This window comes from Geotrypetes seraphini, chromosome 14, assembly GCF_902459505.1.
Source record: "Geotrypetes seraphini chromosome 14, aGeoSer1.1, whole genome shotgun sequence".
NCBI lineage: Eukaryota > Metazoa > Chordata > Amphibia > Gymnophiona > Dermophiidae > Geotrypetes > Geotrypetes seraphini.
In genome coordinates this window covers 58,049,448-58,067,156 of record NC_047097.1, presented here as the reverse complement: position 1 = coordinate 58,067,156, position 17,709 = coordinate 58,049,448, and the positions used below count along the sequence as shown (strand labels likewise).

Here is a 17,709-nt window from a genome sequence, read left to right as displayed (position 1 = left end):
GACTGGAGGATGATGTCACTTCCTTCGGGAGAAGGCGGGAGGGAGGTCCAGGGAAGTCATGACCCTGGAGAGCTGAGCGCCGGCTGCCCCTGGCGGAATCGACAAGCCAGACTGGAGAAAGGCGGTTGGGAGCAGGAGGTGCTCTGCCCAAAAATGCCGGAGCTGCTGCTGCTGCTCTGACGTCTTGAGCCTGAAAATGGGAAGTTGAGGTGGTTCCTATTGGGGGGGAGGGGCTATGCATTCTTCTAAGTGTCGTGCTAAAAGGAGACTGGAACGGCTCTCATGGAAGTCGGGCTTTTTTTCTTTTCCTTGGCCCTGGGCGTCCGGAGATTTGGGCCTGCAGAAGCCTCACGCTGACCAGCATTCCTCTCCCCAACGTCAATTCTGACATCGGAGAGGAATTTCTGGGCCAGCCAATTGCTGCCTGGCTGGTCCGGAACTTCCTCTCCGACATCAGAATTGAAGGGGAGCAGAATGCTGGTCAGTGCAAGGCTTCTGCATGGAGAGCTTGGGGGACGGTGGCTTGGAGGCCTGTTCCCCGGTGGCGACGGCAAACCTAGTGGCTTGGGGTAGGGCAGGGAGAAAGAAACAAAGGGGGCAGGCAGGGAGACAGAAAGAAAAAGGGAACAGGGAGACAGAAAGAAAGTGGGCATAGAGAGAGAGAGAAAGAAAGAACAGGAGGTAGGGAGAAAGAAAGAAAAAGTTGGGGGAGAGAATGAGATCTAGAAGAGAGAAAGCATATAGGAGGGAAGAAATATTGAATGCAGGAGTGGGCTGATGTCAGAAGAAGTGCAGCCAGAGTGAAGTGAGAAGAAGTCAGAAGAAGAAAGTGCAACCAGAGACTCATGAAATCACCAGATAACAAAAGTAGGAAAAATGTTTTTATTTTCAATTTAGTGATCAAAATGTGTCTGTTTTGAGAATTTATATCTGCTATCTATATTTTGCACTATGGCTCCCTTTTACTAAACCGCAATAGCTGTTTTTAGCGCAGGGAGCCTATGAGCGTCGAGAGCAGCGTGGGGCATTCAGCGCAACTCCCTGCGCTAAAAACTGCTATGTGGTTTAGTAAAAAGGGAGGGGCTATATTTGTCTATTTTTGTATGGTTGTTATTGAGATGACATTGCATAGAGTCATCTGCCTTGACCTCTTTGAAAAAAAACCGGGATATGAATGATAATTAACATTTTCTCTGCCTTTCAGTGTGCTTTGTGGGTTTTTTTTAAAAAAAATTTTTATTGTTGGTAGATCATTTTGACTTGGTCATTTTAAAAGTAGCTTGCAAGCCCAAAAAGTGTGGGCACCCCTGGTGTAGATGGGCTGAAGTGAGATTTGATGGAGACTTCAGTAGCTGGGCACAGTACTGTGCAGAGCTTTGGATTCTTGCCCAGAAATAGCTAAGAAGAAAAAAAATTTTTTAATTGAATCGGGTTGGGCAGACTGGATGGACCATTTGGGTCTTTATCTGCCGTCATCTACTATGTTGCTGTGTTACAAAGAAAGGTAACAAGATACATTGGGAAACTCCAGGCAGACATGTGGGATACAACTGAAAACCACTCTTTATTGTAAAAATGGAACTCATGTTGGGTTGTATTTTGGTAAAAACCTTCATCGGGAGTCCATAAAAGATCAACGTATATTCGGTTGTTTATACTGAGTCTCAGCTTCCTCTATTCACAAAGAAGAGGAGGTGGACTGGAAAGCCAAACTTAAACCAGAGCGAGCTGAGACTCTGTGCGAGAGGTATACTGCCGACAAAGCTCTTTTTATTTGTGTAAACAACAAAATATACGTTGATCTTAATGGACTCCGGATGAAGGCTATTGCTGAAACACAGCCTGTGTTGAGTCCTCCATTTCCACAATAAAGAGCTGATTTTAGTTGTATCCCACACATCGGCCTGGCGTTCCCCACGGTGTCAGGTCAAAAGCGCGCCAGGACAAAAGCGCGCCCAGACAATTGAGCGCAGCGCGGAGGTGCGCGCCGCTCAAAATTACTGTTTTTAGGGCTCCGACGGGGGGCGTGGGGGGCGAACCCCCCAATTTACTTAATAGACATCGCGCCGCATTGTGGGGGCTTTGTGGGGGGGTGTGGGGGGTTGTAACCCCTCACATTTTACTGAAAACTTAACTTTTTCCCTGTTTTTAGGGAAAAAGTTAAGTTTACAGTAAAATGTGGAGGGTTACAACCCCCCAACCCCCCCATAACGCCGGCACGATGTCTATTAAGTAAAGGGGGGGAGGTTCCCCAACAAAACCCCCCCGTCGGAGCCCCTAAAAATTGTAATTTTCTTCGACGCGCGCCTCCGTCTTGCGCTCAGTTGTCGGCGCGCGCCTTTGTCTTACGCGCCGTTGTCTATGAACCGTTCCCCACTGTATCCTGCATATGTCAGACGTTTTAGCATTATAAATGTTAATTTTTTCCCAAAGCTGTCACGGAGCCCGGTATCCATTTCAAGCTTCGCTTTTGGGGAGGGTGACATCAACCCCTGGGGAATTAAGGGAGCAACCTCCCTCCACTAATCTTTCAAGTGGAACGCTGATCAATAGGACACTTTTCTGAAACCCAGAGGTCCTGGGTAGCAGCTGCAAATCAAAATATTGATCTTTACGCCGGCATAGACATGGATCCTGACGCTGAAATGGGGCATACGTATTTATGAACATAAGAAGCCGCTCTAATGTTCAACTAGATTCTAGGTGGATAACAGAACTTTAAAACATTGCATCAACATTTTCATCAGTTCTTACAATAAATCTAGTTAAAAATAATAAGATTTTAAAACTTTGCAAAAAAATATACCCCCTCTTTTACTAAGGTGCGTTAACCGATTAGCGCGCTAATCAAATTAGCGTACGCTAACGCGTCCATAGCCTAACATGCATGCATTAGCGTTTATCGTGCGCTAAATCGATTAGCGTGCATTAATCGATTAGCGCACCTTAGTAAAAGAGGGCCATAATGTACCTTTGAACATAAGAATTGCCTTACTGGGTGTCAAAAGCGCACTGAGACAAAGGCGCGCGCAGACAATTGAGCGCAGCGTGGAGGTGCGCGCCGCAGAAAATTACAGTTTTTACGGCTATGACAGGGGGGGGCGTGGGGGGGAACCCCCCCATTTTACTTAATAGAGATCGCGCCAGGTTGTGGGGGCGTTGTGGGGGGTGTGGGGGGTTATAACCCCCCCATTTTACTGAAAACTTCACTTTTTCCCTATTTTTAGGGAAAAAGTTAAGTTTACAGTAAAATGTGGACAGTTATAACCCCCCAAACCCCCCACAACGCCGGCGCGATCTCTATTAAGTAAACTGGGGGAGTTCAACAAAACCCCCCGTCGGAGCCCCTAAAAACTGTAATTTTCTTCGGCGCACGCCTCCGTCTTGTGCTCAGTTGTCGGCGCGCGCCTTTGTCTTTCGCGGGGTTGTCTATGAACCGCCTTACTGGGGTCCATCTAGCCCAGGATCCCGTGATCGCGGAGGCCAATCCAAGTCACAAGTACCTGGCAACAAACCCAAATAGTAGCAGCATTCCGTGCTACCATCCCGTGCATTTGGCTTGTTTCACGGATATAACATGCCTCTTTGCAAAGTGCAATACCAACCAGGATGTCACCTCTGTCGGACAACACTCTGGAAACACTGACCACTGCACCGATGATTTTATGGTAAGAATACTAAAAGGGAACTTTAAGACAATCCAAGAACATAAAATCTTTGAAAGCTCATCACAAAATTGCTTATTGTTTATTGTGAGCTTCTATATCACTACTCCTGACTGGGGAGTCAATTCAGAGCGGTTTGCATGAGCTTTTGTAAAGGTGTTACAATACAAAGTTACAAAGAGCTTCTGCGGGGTGTTACAATACATGGGCTCTATACCGAGTTACAGGGGCTTCTGTAGCAGTGTTACAATACAGAGTTATTAAGACCGGCATAATTATGGCATAGTCAATCATCCTACTTATGTTACCGGCACATCGATCGTCCTACCTATCTTCACATCTAATATTAGATTTACGATTGCAGCTAAGTACACAATATTTACACACCTCCTATGAAGTTTGGCATATTCAACTAAATATAGTCTATATACATGTAAATGCACTGATGCAGTCCAACAAAAGATCTTCTCAAAACGCAAGTCTGACCATGCCTCCCCACTCCTTGCCAAAATTCATTGGCTCCCAATAATCTCCAGAATCCATTTCAAATGTTCCTGCCTGGCTTTCAAGATCATTCACGGAATCCTGCCTCCTCTTATCCCACTGTCTTTCAACTCCTCCAGTCCCGACTCCTCCAGAACTGCCCAAAGGCTTAAACTAGCCTTCCCCTCTCCACGCGGCATCCACTATTCAGGCAAACTGGGAAAATCCCTTCTCTTCAAAATCACAGGTCTTTGGAACGACCTCACCACCCCGCTGCGGAACCTGAGCTCCCTTCAGTTATTCCGCAAACAACTGAAAACCTGGCTTTTCAGCAAATTGTAGCTCTATCCTTCCCCCCTTTCTCTCCCCCCTTCTACACATAAGTTCATGTAATCCTTTTTTTTCTTCTCTACCCACTATTTTAAGTTCTTGTAAACCGTGTCGAGCTCCATTCTCATGGAGATGATGCGGTATATAAATTTAAGGTTTAGATTAGATTAGATTAGATCGCCCCCATCTCCTTCGTTTCCTGTAACCGGCATATCTAACATGAGACTTACATTGGAAGAAGCATGAAACAAGTGTGTGTGGGGGGGGGGGGGAAACCCATCCCTAGGATGACTGTGAAGGAAAAATCCAAGTATGAAGACATTTTCCTTAATTCTATTGGATGATCGTTGCAAAACTTACCCCCCTCTTCTACAAAGTCGCGCAGTAACGGCCCCGAAGCCCATAGAGATTTAAAGGGCTTCGGGGCTGTTGCTGCGCGGCTTTGTAGAAGAGAGGTTCGTGCCTATATATTCTAAAACAATGGTTCCCAACCCTGTCCTTGAGGACCACCAGGCCCATCGGGTTTTCAGGCTAACCCTAATGTATAAGCATTGAGCAGATTTGCATGCCTGTCACTTCTATTATATGCAAAACTCTCTCATGCATATTCATTTAGGGCTAGCCTGAAAACCCGATGGGCCTGGTGGTCCTCCAGGACAGGGTTGGGAACCGCTGCTCTAAAGCTTTGCTCACCAAAGACTTCAAACACGAGGGCCTTGAACATCATATAAGAAACTTTGGAAGGCCGTATCTACTGGCGTCAGTCTTCTTAACCACAGGTGCACTCTCTCGTGATACTGTGCAGCGCTTCTATGGGATAATTACAGCAATAACCGCATTATAGAATTATCAGGAGCTGCCTCACTAAACTGCATTAAAATCCTTATAGTAACCACAAAAGTAACTTTGCTGAGATATACTTTTCGTACAGTGCTACTAAGCTGCAGCTTACTATTGTACGCAGAATGGAGAGACTGGAACTGAGGTGGCCGGGTCAGGAGGCGCTCATTTCCGATGGTATTTTGAAAAAGGATCTGCTGCTAAATACCAGCAGGAGTGCACAGGTATTTAGCGGCACATGCAGGGGGGAGCACCGTATTTCAAAGATACAATTTAAAAGATGCACATAAGTAGGGTTGCCAGATTTTACATTCGTAAAATCTAGATCCCTAGACCTGCCCCCAGGTCCGCCCATCCCCGCCCTGTTACTGCCCCTAATCCCGCCCTAGCTCTGCCCTAGTCCTGCCCCCGCTGCTTGCTCTGCCCCCCCCTCCTCCGTTCATAATAGACAACATCAGATGATAGTTATAATACAAACCAAGAGAACAGAATCAGACTTGTGCCACCCAGAAAAAATACAGGTCTTACGCCTACATGAGCATGGTTAGGAGCAGAATGGCACTTGGGCGCCGTTGGACGGTAAAACGCTGGCCTACGTTGCAGGCGTCTACGTTTTTTTCATAGGCGCCGTTGGCCGTGATTTCGTCAACAGCGCCTGCATGCGACTGACACGTGACTGGCGTCCATTTTCGCTGACACTGCTGACCTAGGCGCCATGTAGAGAATCCGGCCCATAGTGCTTAAAACTGCATGGCGCACGCACAGTTTCAGGTGAGTAATGAGCCTGTTAGCGCCAATACCGGGAGGCCAACAATCGGTTATTGGCGCTAATAGGCAACACTTTGAATGCACGTGTGCATTCTGTTACACGCTCTCCTATACAGATGCAGGCGTAAGATTTTCGCCACAGGGGCTTGGCCATGGGAGGGGCTTAGATGGATCAGTGGCGTTTACTCAGTGGCAAAGTAAAGGAGTGAGGGGTTGGTCTGCCGTCTTGGCGGAGGCACTGGTACCCATCCTCCTCTCTGCTCCCGCCACTGCTCCTTCCCAACCCCCCCCCCACCGCGCGAGTGCACCCCTGCCCTTTCCCGTACCTCTTTAATGTTCCCGGCGCAAGCCCACATCGATGTCGGCTCTCTCTCTCTCCCTGATGTGACTTTTGGGTCTCGTGCCCAGGAAGTGACGTCAGAGGGAGAGCTGACACCGAAGGGGGCAGCAAATTCATGAAGCTGCTCACGCCAGGAAAAACAAAGAGGTACGTGGAAAGGAAGGGACCAACGTGCATGGCAGGGGGGGGTTGGGAAGGAGAACCACCCACCCTCGCTATTTCACTGCGTTTCCTACAGATGCATACAACATTAGAGAACACAGGTCAAGCCTAAGTCTGGCATAATGATTTAGACCAGGGTCCACTTGGTGTGTAGATCCTCCCACCCAAAATTGGGTGCAGATTCCAGCACTAAGCGCAATTTTAAAAACAGTAGAGCTGTTTATAGACTACCACTCAGCGCTCTCTCTTTTTTTTGGGGGGGGCACCCAGATTTCAGCAAAATTACCCACTACTATCTATTGTAACACTGCTTGCTCCACGTGTGAAAAGAGCTCAGAACCCGGAGGAATAGAACACCTTTCTGAGATGAATACAACCATTAATATATTTGTTGAGGTTCGGATTGCTTTCTGACTGCTCTAGTGATTAAAGTGCAGTGATTGAAATAAAAAGGCACAGCCTATGGGGTATCAATGTGATCTTTTAACCATCTGATTGGTCCTGAGCACTTTTCACACTTGGAGCAAGCAGTGTTACAATAGATTAGGGGTGGGCAACTCCGGTCCTCGAGGGCCGGAATCCAGTCGGGTTTTCAGGATTTCCCCAATGAATATGCATTAAAAGCAGTGCATGCAAATAGATCTCATGCATATTCATTGGGAAAATCCTGAAAACCCGACTGGATTCCGGCCCTCAAGGACAGGAGTTGCCCACCCCTGCAATAGATAGTAGTGGGTAATTTTTATTGTAATCTTGCATTTCACATATTACCCACGTGGTGTTCACTTATAATCCCAGGTTTTGGTTTTCAGGTACCCAGATTTCAGCACCGTTGACTGCAGTGGTTCTCAACCCTGTCCTGGGGACCCCCCCAGCCAGTCGGGTTTTCAAGATATCCCTAATGAATATGCATGAGAGAAATTTGCAGATAATGGAAGTGACAGGTATGCAAATCTCTCTCATGCATATTCATTATGGATATCTTGAAAACTGGGGGGCCCCCAAGACAGGGTTGAGAACCACTGGCTTACTGAATCTAGTCTAGAGTGCAGAAGAGGAGCTTCGTCCTGCTCAAGGTTCAAAATAGAGGTCTGCACAGGAACGGGGATTGCGGGAATCTCGCAGGTCTCGCGTGGGTCCCACGGGAATCCCCCCTAACCCACGGGACTCTCACGGGACCCCCCTCTGGCCCACGGGACTCCCACGGGGACCCCCCTCTGGCCCACAGGACTCCCATGGGGATGGAAGGCTTTGGAAGCAGGGTTCATCCATATAATATAATGGACGTCAGCCTTAGTAAAAGAGGGGGTTTATAAGTTAATTACCTGAACAGAAAACAAAAAAAGGGTTCCACCAAAGAGATTCCACAAGGAAAATAGCAGCACAAACACAAAAGAAACTATGGAATTATTGATCCTGTCAGAAGTAATTGCTGCTTTTTATGGGGACGGGCGGGGATGGAAGTAATTCCTTGCAGGGATGGGTGGAGACGGAGAGGATCCTGACGGGGACGGGTGGGGACGGAGAGGATCCTGATGGGGACGGGTGGGGATGGAGAGGGTCCTGGCGGGGACGGGCAGGGATGGGTGAGATTTCTGTCCCCGCGAAACTCTCTAGTTCAAAAGCATTGTCCCCTTTTTCATAAGCAAATTCCTTCCCATTCATGTACTTCACCTCACTGACTTAAAGCAGTGGTTCCCAACCCTGTCCTGGAGGACCACCAGGCCAATCGGGTTTTCAGGCTAGCCCTAATGAATATGCATGAGAGAGATTTGCATATAATGGAGTGACAGGCATGCAAATTTGCTCCATGCATATTCATTAGGGCTAGCCTGAAAACCCGATTGGCCTGGTGGTCCTCCAGGACAGGATTGGGAACCACTGACTTAAAGGATGCAAGTAAAGGTTATGCATGCCAATGATTTTGTACAGCACTCCGAACAGCTGTGGAGCTGCCTAAATTATACTGTTAATGTATTCTAATTCGTGCTGAGTGCTATGTGCTATCGTCATATGAATAGCTGCATTATAGAGTCTTTAATCCTTCAGCATTTCCTGTAATACCCATATGCCAAAACTACAGAGATGTCACAGCAATAATACCACGTAATTAGTGGTTCTATTCATAGATATTTCGAAATGGGAAATTTGAGATGCTTGTTTCCCAGTTAATCAGGGCTTCTCTGAAGGCACAAAACTTGTTTATCTGGGTTTGCTTGATACAGGTGCTAATTACTAGAATGAACCTTTTCTGGTCGAAGGGGGGCTAAGTGCTTTTGTGTCACTTAGGAGTCCTCAGTATAGAATGAGGCAGGGAAACCCAAGATACAAGACAGCTGGGAGTGAGGTAAGGCAGTACAAAGAGAAGTGTGGGTTTTTTCCCAGTGTTTATGCAATAAACATCTATTTTTTTAAAAAGTTTGGGTTTGAAAATTTGGGACTCTTATATACAAAAATTATCCTCTAGAGCAAGAAGTATGATTCTTAATACTTTACAGTGAAGCTTTGGAATCGTTCTTTGCATTTTTAACATTTGGTAATTGATGTCACCTTTCATTCTAGGGTCGGGGTGGTAATAGGTTGTTGATAGTAATATATGTGGAATTATTTGAATTGTATTTTGTTTAATTCATTTATTACAATGTTATAATTAAAAATTATGGGGGGGATGGGGGAGAGGTGAATAGGGAAAAGGGAAGGGGGGAAGGAAATAGGGGGAGGGTATTGAGAGACGTAATGGGTAATTTGGAAATATATTTTGAAGAAATGAAAGACATTTGATGGAAATTAATATGATGAATTTTAATATAATGACTATTTTATTATATTATTGTATATCTACTGGATTTCTTCAATAAAATGTTATAAATTAAAAAAAAGTTTGGGGTGTTTGTGCATCAGGGGAGGAAATGAGTTATCAGGTAAAACCTAAAATCGGACGCCCCGCACAGTGTCCTTAATATTATTGAATAATATCTCATTAATGTGTGCTAAATCCAAATCATTGTTCTCACCAAATATTTGAATATATATAACAATAATAAGAACTCGGATTTATTATTTCTATATTAACCAGGTTTCTATTCCGCAATATTCCAACAAGTTCCTGGAATCCCCTCTTCCGGTTTTGGAATCATCCTGCAATGTCCTCTATAGCAGTTCTTACCCACCACAAAGCAGCATCAGCTGGAAACATCCCAAATACCGAAAAAGAAATAGCCGCGTAACAAATCCAGCGCAACAGATTTATATGCGCATAGTGTCAGATTATTTTAACTTTTGCTTAATCTCAAGTACTGTATTACGGTTTGCATTAGCGCTCGCTCTCTCTGTATCTCAATTTGTACTTCGCTTAATCTATTGTAAACCGCATAGAACTTAACGGTAATGCGGTATAAAAACTGTTGTTATTATTATTATTATAACCCAAAGAGATACGGTATACAATCATTGCTACTTGTGACACACACACAGTCACTCTCTCTCTCACACCCGGGCACAAATGCGCGTCACTTACCCGACAAAATAAGTGATAATGAGCAGCTGCACCGCGCGGTTTATCACTCCGATCGTCCAGCTCTTCACCACCACTGATTTGGTGGTTTCATAGGTGAAAAAATCGGCAATGCAGGTCATGCTGGTCACTGCCCAGGACTTCAGAGGGGCAAAAGAAGAGTCCGATCCCTTGAAAGTCTTTCTCACTCTCTTTTCCCTCCAGCTGGTTCAATCTTTTTTATTACCAATTTCACATTGATGACAAAGCTGAGAACAACAAATAAGGGAAGGATCCGCCAGATCCGCGTTTTACCCCTTCCCAACAAATAATGTTAGAGGGTGTCTGAAGCAATCAGCCACGTCTTTCTCGCTGTCAGGTCCTTCTCTCCCTCTCTGTTTTCGGTCTCCTCTTATTAGTCAGCCTTTTGCCTCCTTTTTCAGATCACCTTGCCCTGAGAGGAGGAGGAGGATGGAGAGGCAGCTGAAGGGCTTCTTCATGGACTCCCAGTTTGCTGCTTTTTGCTTCTCTCTTTCCACTTCAGTGCTGGATGTCTTCAGAGCTTCTCTGCCTCCTCATTGCCAGTGAGGGGGGGCTTTGACTTCTCTCAGCCATGCCATTAAAGGAAGGGAGAGTGGATGGGAGTTACAGGACTTATGGGCGAGGCTTTCTAGACGGCTCTCCCCTCCCCCCCCCCCCCCTTTCACAGATCTTCAATTTCTAAGTTGTCTAATCCCCAAAGATTCTTGGGCTTTTAGTTTGCCATTTTAAACAGTAATGCGTGATCTAAATATGTTTGATTACAGCATTGGTGCATGCCTTCCTCATCAGCTACTACTAATACTGTATATCTATATTCTGTTAGAGCAAAGCTTTATTCCCTATCCTGACAGTAATGTATTAACTTCTATCCTATTAAAGCAGGCAGAGATTTTACACATTGGCAAAGTAATAATGCCCATTGTGAATACTTGGATTTTAAGCCTCATAAACGCCCAGTACTAACCTATGAAATAATTTCTGTTATGTCTGGCTTTCAGGATATTGGGGGGAGGAAGGGTTGATTGGACCAGGATAATTTTCTAGTCTACTGTAACTCCATCTATTTAAGTCTAACCAAAAAAAAAAAAGTCTTCAAAGACTTCAGCGAATTCAGAACACTGCGGCCAAGCTGATCTTCGCAAAAAGCAAATTCGATCATGTTTCCCCACTTCTGTCCAAACTTCATTGGCTTCCAGGAATTTCAAAGGTTCACTTTAAATGCGCCTGCCTACACGGCATCCTCCCTCCCCTAATTCCACTATCTTGGAACTCCTTGAGTCCTGATACCACCAGATCCACCCAAAAAACAAACTATCCTCCCTCTCGCTAAAACTATCCTCTATGCGGGAAAATTAGGGAAATCTCTCTTCTTCAGAATCATTGAGCTTTGGACTAACCTTACTGCCCCACTTCGGAATCTGGGCTTCTTCCAACTATTCCGAAAGCATCTGAAAACTAGACTATTCACAAAAATGTAATGCTCTCTTCCCTCCTACTCACCCTCCAGCCTCACTAAGTTGTTTCTTCCTTATATTAAGCTCTTGTAAACCGTGCCGAGCTCTATAATTATAGAGAGGAAGCGGTATATAAACTTAAGGTTTAGATTAGATTAGATTTGTCTTTCTGCTTCTGGATCTGGACATCCAGTTCAATCAGAACTGCTCCTTTTGGGGCTCCCAGTGCTATGAGTCTTCTCCTCACCTCTGCTAGATTTTGGGACTCATTTTCAAAAAAAGAAAAACGTCCAAAAAGCAACATAAAGGGGCTATTTTCAAAACCTGTTTTCTAGATGAATATCTATGCTATTCAAGGGGGCGTGTTAGAGGAGTGGTGTGGGTGGGACTAGAGGGGGGGCTTATGAGCTGGACGTTTTTCTGCCATATTCGAACATTTTAGAATATGTCCAGGGCATAATTTGGATGTCTGGGGCTAGACCAGTTTTAACAACACATAAGTGCTAAAAAGGTGCCCACACTGACCAGACCCCCACACGCTCCCCCAGCTGTCACTGACCCTCTCCCCCCAAGCAGGTTCCTAGAGCAGCCTGGCAGGTGGTATTGTCAACCATAGAGATGGGGACTTGGGCCCATACTCCACTCTAACTTATGGTGGAATTTGTGAGCCTCCAAACCCCATTCTAATCCCACTATACCCACCTATAGGTGTCACCTGCGGGCATAAGGGCTATTGTTTTGGTGTACAGTTAGGTACAGTGGAGTTTTGGTGATTCGCCATACAATATAAGGGGGCTATGGTGAAATGTGCACCTGGGAATTTTTATGTGATGTTCACCGCAGCACCCCCTAGGGCAGGGGTGTCCAATGTCGGTCCTCGAGGGCCGCAGTCCAGTCGGGTTTTCAGGATTTCCCCAATGAATATGCATTGAAAGCAGTGCATGCAAATAGATCTCATGCATATTCATTGGGGAAATCCTGAAAACCCGACTGGACTGCGGCCCTCGAGGACCGATATTGGACACCCCTGCCCTAGGGTGACCCACTGCTCTGGTTCAAAAAGATAGACACACCGAGCTGTATAAATAAGCTATTCTTGTAACATACCAGAATGGAAATCAGCCAGGACACTCAGCAAAGGTTCAGTTATGTGAATAGTTCTAACATAAACAAAGAAGAACAATCCATCTGGCCACTGAAAATAGGTTGTGGGAGTTTGGACCAATTGTTTACTACTCCTGGGTACCTGATAGACAATTAAAATGTTTATCCTAGGTCAGGAGTAGGCTAATTATAGCTTGCAGACCAAAGCTGGCCCACTAACTTTAGGTAAATTTCATTTATCTTCAGCCCACTAAAACTCTCACTCATATAACTGCCTTGGCGAAGTCATCATCAAAGACACAAAATGTCGAGTTTTGATGATGCGCTCATCGAAGATGGATATTTCAGGCCTTTGGTGATGATGTCACTAGGGTAGTCACAGAGTTACACTGCATTGCTCTACCTCTGCAAACCCCACATGCTGGGGGTTGCTGAAGCACATATGGATTAGGGAACACTGAATGCAGTGGAGGAGGGGCAGCACTCTGCTCAGAGTTAAGGATCAATGTCTGACAGGACAAATTTTCCCCATCCCTGCAGGATCTCTCTATCCCCATCCCGTCCCCGCAAGCTCTGTCCCTGTCCCATTCCTGCAAACTCTGTCCTCATCTGCCCAAGCCTTGAATGCTTTAAATCATAAGTGTTTGAGGCTTGTGCAGTTGAGGAAGAGCTTGCAAGAATGGGACAGAGCTTACAGGGATATTGAGATCCCCTGGGGACAGGGACAAATTTGTCCCTGTGTCATTCTCTAGGAACCAACACTTCTATCTGGTCCATGACAGAATTAGAGAATGACACGGGGGACAAATTTTTCCCCTTCCCCGCAGGAACTCAATTTCCCTGTTCCATCCCTAAGAGTTTTGTCACTGTCCCATTTCTGTAAGCCCTGCCTTAACTGCAAAAGCCTTGAACACTTATGATTTTAAAGTGTTTGAGGCTTGTGCAGATAAGGACGGAGCTTAGGCATTGGTGGAATGAGGCATTATGACATCGCAATCTGAGCTCTAGAATGTTGCTACTTATGATGTTAAAGGGTTTGAGGCTTGTGCAGATGAGGACGGAGCTTAGGCATTGGTGGAATGAGGCATTATGACATCACAATCTGAGCTCTAGATCTGTGCCTCTTTTCAAGCAGCATCTTGGATCTCCCCTCCATATTCTTCACTGACAGGGTGCTAACTTTAGACCTAGCAATGTAGAAATTCAACAACATTCTGTCCATAACAATTTTAAGCTGAAGGAATTCAGTCATGGATGTCAGTCACTCCAAATGCCTCTGCCATCATCTACTTGGCTCTTCTCCTGAACCCAACAAGAACCAGATTCTCCATATTCGGCAAAAAAGAAAGAAAAATCCTTTCTTTACTCCTTTTTTGGGAATTTCTTCCTCTTCTTTGCCCATATAAGTATATCATTGTAAATGGCCTTTTATTACCGGGACAGTTAATTCTACGATATCTTTTTATTATTATGTCACAATTTTATTTATTTATAATATTTCTAGACCGCCTAAAACTAAGCGGTTAACAACTGGAAAACATTCATAATAATTCATACATCATACATTTATAAAATGCATTCAAATTACATAGCAATCTCATCCCCTAAAAATAATGTCGAGAGCTCATAGAATTTACACATTAGCCATCACATTAAATAAAGTGCAATAACCACAGCTTAGAATTCTTAAAATAAATAACCAAGTACCTTAAATTGACAGATTAACTAGTAGCTTCTCAGCCCAACCGACACCGTTGGGGAGTTTCCATTGAAGGCTCTACACTTTTTACTAAGCTGCGTTAGGGCTTTAACGCGCGGAATTACGTGCCCTAAATTGCCGTCCGTGCTAGCATTGAGCAGGCGTTAGTTCTAGCCATGTAGCGCGGGCTTAGCCTTAGGGCCTCTTCTATCAAACAGCGCGAGCAGTTTTTAGCGCGGTGAGCCGCGCCGAATGGCCCGCGCTGCTCCCGATGCTCATAGGAACTCTATGAGCGTCGGGAGCAGCGCGGGCCACTCAGCGCGACTCACCACGCTGCAAACTGCTAGCGCAGTTTGATAGAAGAGGCCCCTAGTTCAGTGATTTTCCACTTTTTTCATTCCATCAGAAAAATATGGAATGAAAAATGTGGAAAATCGCTGGCCTAAGTGTATAGCCCTCGATGGAGACTGCTCCAGCTTTGTTGGTCGGGCTGAGACCTTTTCAGTGGCCCCTCGTATTCTTACAATTTGTCTTTTAGTTGTTCAAACTCACTTTCTTGATCCTTTTCTGGTGATGAACAAAACCAGCTTTAGCCTGCCCGTGCCAACTTCTGTTCAAACCCAGTCTAGCAGAGTAATACCTTGTTCAGAGCGTCACAGATTCTAACAGCCGTTAGAACAGACTTTCTTTCCTGGTGGCTTTAAGATTATATGTTTATCTGAATGATAGTCTCTCACAATCTCAGAGACTCTCTTAAGCCGTTTCACTCTAACTTTGACAAATTCACACACACACAAAAAAATCACTCACTATCTCTACCCAATAAAGATGTTTCGTTAGGGAACCAATACTTTTGTTTTCCCCTTCCACTTTTCTCAGCACACTACACAATCACATTTTTCTTTTCCCAAATAAAAAAAAAAAAGTCATCGGAATTAATTCGCCAGCTCTCCTTCCATAGCAAACACAGTTGAATGACAGCAGCTCCTGAAATATAGCCTTTCCAATCTAAAAAGACTTCCCTATTAGGAGCTTAAGTCAATAGCAGCTTTTCTTTTCAGTTCTTTGTTCCCAACTCACTAAACAACTCAGATTCCTCTCTACTGCAATAGCCCTTGCCTCTTGAGCTATCAGGCAATCAAATTGCTTTGGGTTGCCTTAGCCCAGTGGTCTCAAAACTCGCCGGGTACTTTTTTTGAGGCCCTCGGTATTATAAAGAATAATTCTTTATGGAAAACTTGTGCAGTGGATGGCTTTCCAGAAATCTTTAGAAGGATTTACCTTCATGGATCATCTCTAGCAGGTATTAGCAAAACCACACATCGCTGTAGGTCTCCACATGGTATATCAAGTTCAGTGATTAGTAAGCCAAAATGCCGCTCACATAACCCTGATAAGGTGCCCAGCTCTCGACCATAAGAACAGAATAGCCATACTGGGTCAGACCAATAGTCCATCAAGCTCAGTATCCAGTTTCCACAGTGGCTAAACCAGGTCACAAGTGCCTGGCAGAAACCCAAAGGGTAGCAACATTCCCAGGGCAAGAAGTGGCTTCCCCCATGTCCCCCAGGAACTTATCCAAACCTTTTTTAAACCTGACAATCCTGCAGTTGGTTTCTTAGCTCAAGAGGAATTTACACATTTAGTAAAGCCTCTGGCCTACATGGACAAAATGCACGAGTTGATCACAGCACCATGTTGATTGGCATTTGATATACTTTGCAGGAGTGAAGGAGTAGCCTGAGACCTAAGGTAACTGGGTTCAATTCTCACTGCAACTCCTTGTGCCCCAGGTATAAAATAAGTACCTGTATATAATATGGAATGTAATTCGACCTCAAACTGGCTAAGTAAAGGTGGAATAGAAAACATGATCAACATCACATTACTCCCCCCAACACACATAGCCACTCATCATAGAATTATAATCATTCTTATTTGCTAGACATAAACTAGAGAATGACACGGGGGCAAATTTTTCCTCATCCGTGCAGGAACTCAATTTCCCTTTCCCATTCCTGTAAGCCCTGCCTTAAATGCACAAGCCTCGAACACTTATGATGTTAAAGTGTTTGAGGCTTGTGCAGATGAGGACGGAGCTTAGGCATTGGTGGAATGAGGCATTATGACATCACAATCTGAGCTTTAGAGTGTTGCTACTTAGGATATTAAAGTGTTTGAGGTTTGTGCAGATGAGGATGGAGCTTAGGCATTGGTGGAATGAGGCATTATGACATCATAAGCTGAGCTCTAGAATGTTGCTATTTATGATTTTAAAGTGTTTGAGGCTTGTGCAGCTGAAGATGGAGCTTAGGCATTGGCGGAATGAGGCATTATGACATCACAATCTGAGCTCTAAAATGTTGCTACTTATGATGCTAAAGTGTTTGAGGCTTGTGCAAATGAGAACAGAGCTTAGGCATTGGTGGAATGAGGCATTATGACATCACAATCTGAGCTCTAGAATGTTGCTACTTATGATGTTAAAGTGTTTGAGGCTTGTGCTGATGAGGATGGAGCTTGCAGGAATGGGGCAGGGGCAGGGACAGGAAAAGAACTCACAGGGACGGGATAGGAAAATGAGTTCCTTCGGGGACAGGGAAAAATGTGTCCCCATGTCATTCTCTACCCCCCCCCCCCTCTTAGTATTCAGCCGGTGGTCATTATTTTTTTGAAATAGTCACTGGCTGAATTAGCCCTCAATAGTAAGTGCCAGGCCATGTCCAAGCACCAATACCGACTATTGAGGGCTAAATGCGGAGCTTATGAGGGGCCAGCCAACATTCAGCCAGGCCCACATAAGTGAGTTATGCAGGCCCCAGATAAATATCAAGCCGGGACCGACATAACTATTCATCTTACAGAAAACCTTTGATGTCCTAATCTCTCCCCTCCCTCCCCAAACAAACCCCCGATGTCTAGGTAGCTCCCCCCCCATGCCTACTTGTTTACCTGGTGGTCCAGTGGGGGGGGGAGGGGCCTTTGGGGACAGGAGCACTCTTGCTTCCTTTTGACTGCCTTTCAAAATGGCTGCCATGATCTTTCGGTTAAATGCCACTGAATATCCCCACTTAGGTGTCAGGAAGCATTTTAAGCGAGCAGGAGAGTCTTCTATCCACTTAAATCGCTTTGAATATCGCCCCCCCCCCCACCCCCACCCCTCCCCATTCTCCAACATGGTCTTTATCATGGAAATTGTTTTCATGAGTAGTATTGTGTTTCCTTGTCTTTATTTTCACCGTTACAGTGGCAAAGCAGGCTTCCATATATTTCTGCCCCTTCTTCAGAGTGGTTTTAAGTTTTACAGAACACTCATCTCCAGATAACAC

General features: G+C 45.1%; 1 protein-coding gene across 1 annotated transcript in view; it reads right to left on the bottom strand.

The window, feature by feature from the left end:
• The window catches only part of P2RX3 (purinergic receptor P2X 3), a 47,859-nt gene extending 37,635 nt beyond the window's left edge, over nt 1-10,224 (bottom strand). The window contains exon 1 of the mRNA XM_033920679.1: nt 10,106-10,224. Within this exon, the coding sequence (XP_033776570.1) occupies nt 10,106-10,224 (119 nt within the window). The remainder of the gene's footprint in view (nt 1-10,105) is intronic.
• Nucleotides 10,225-17,709: the final 7,485 nt, after the last annotated feature.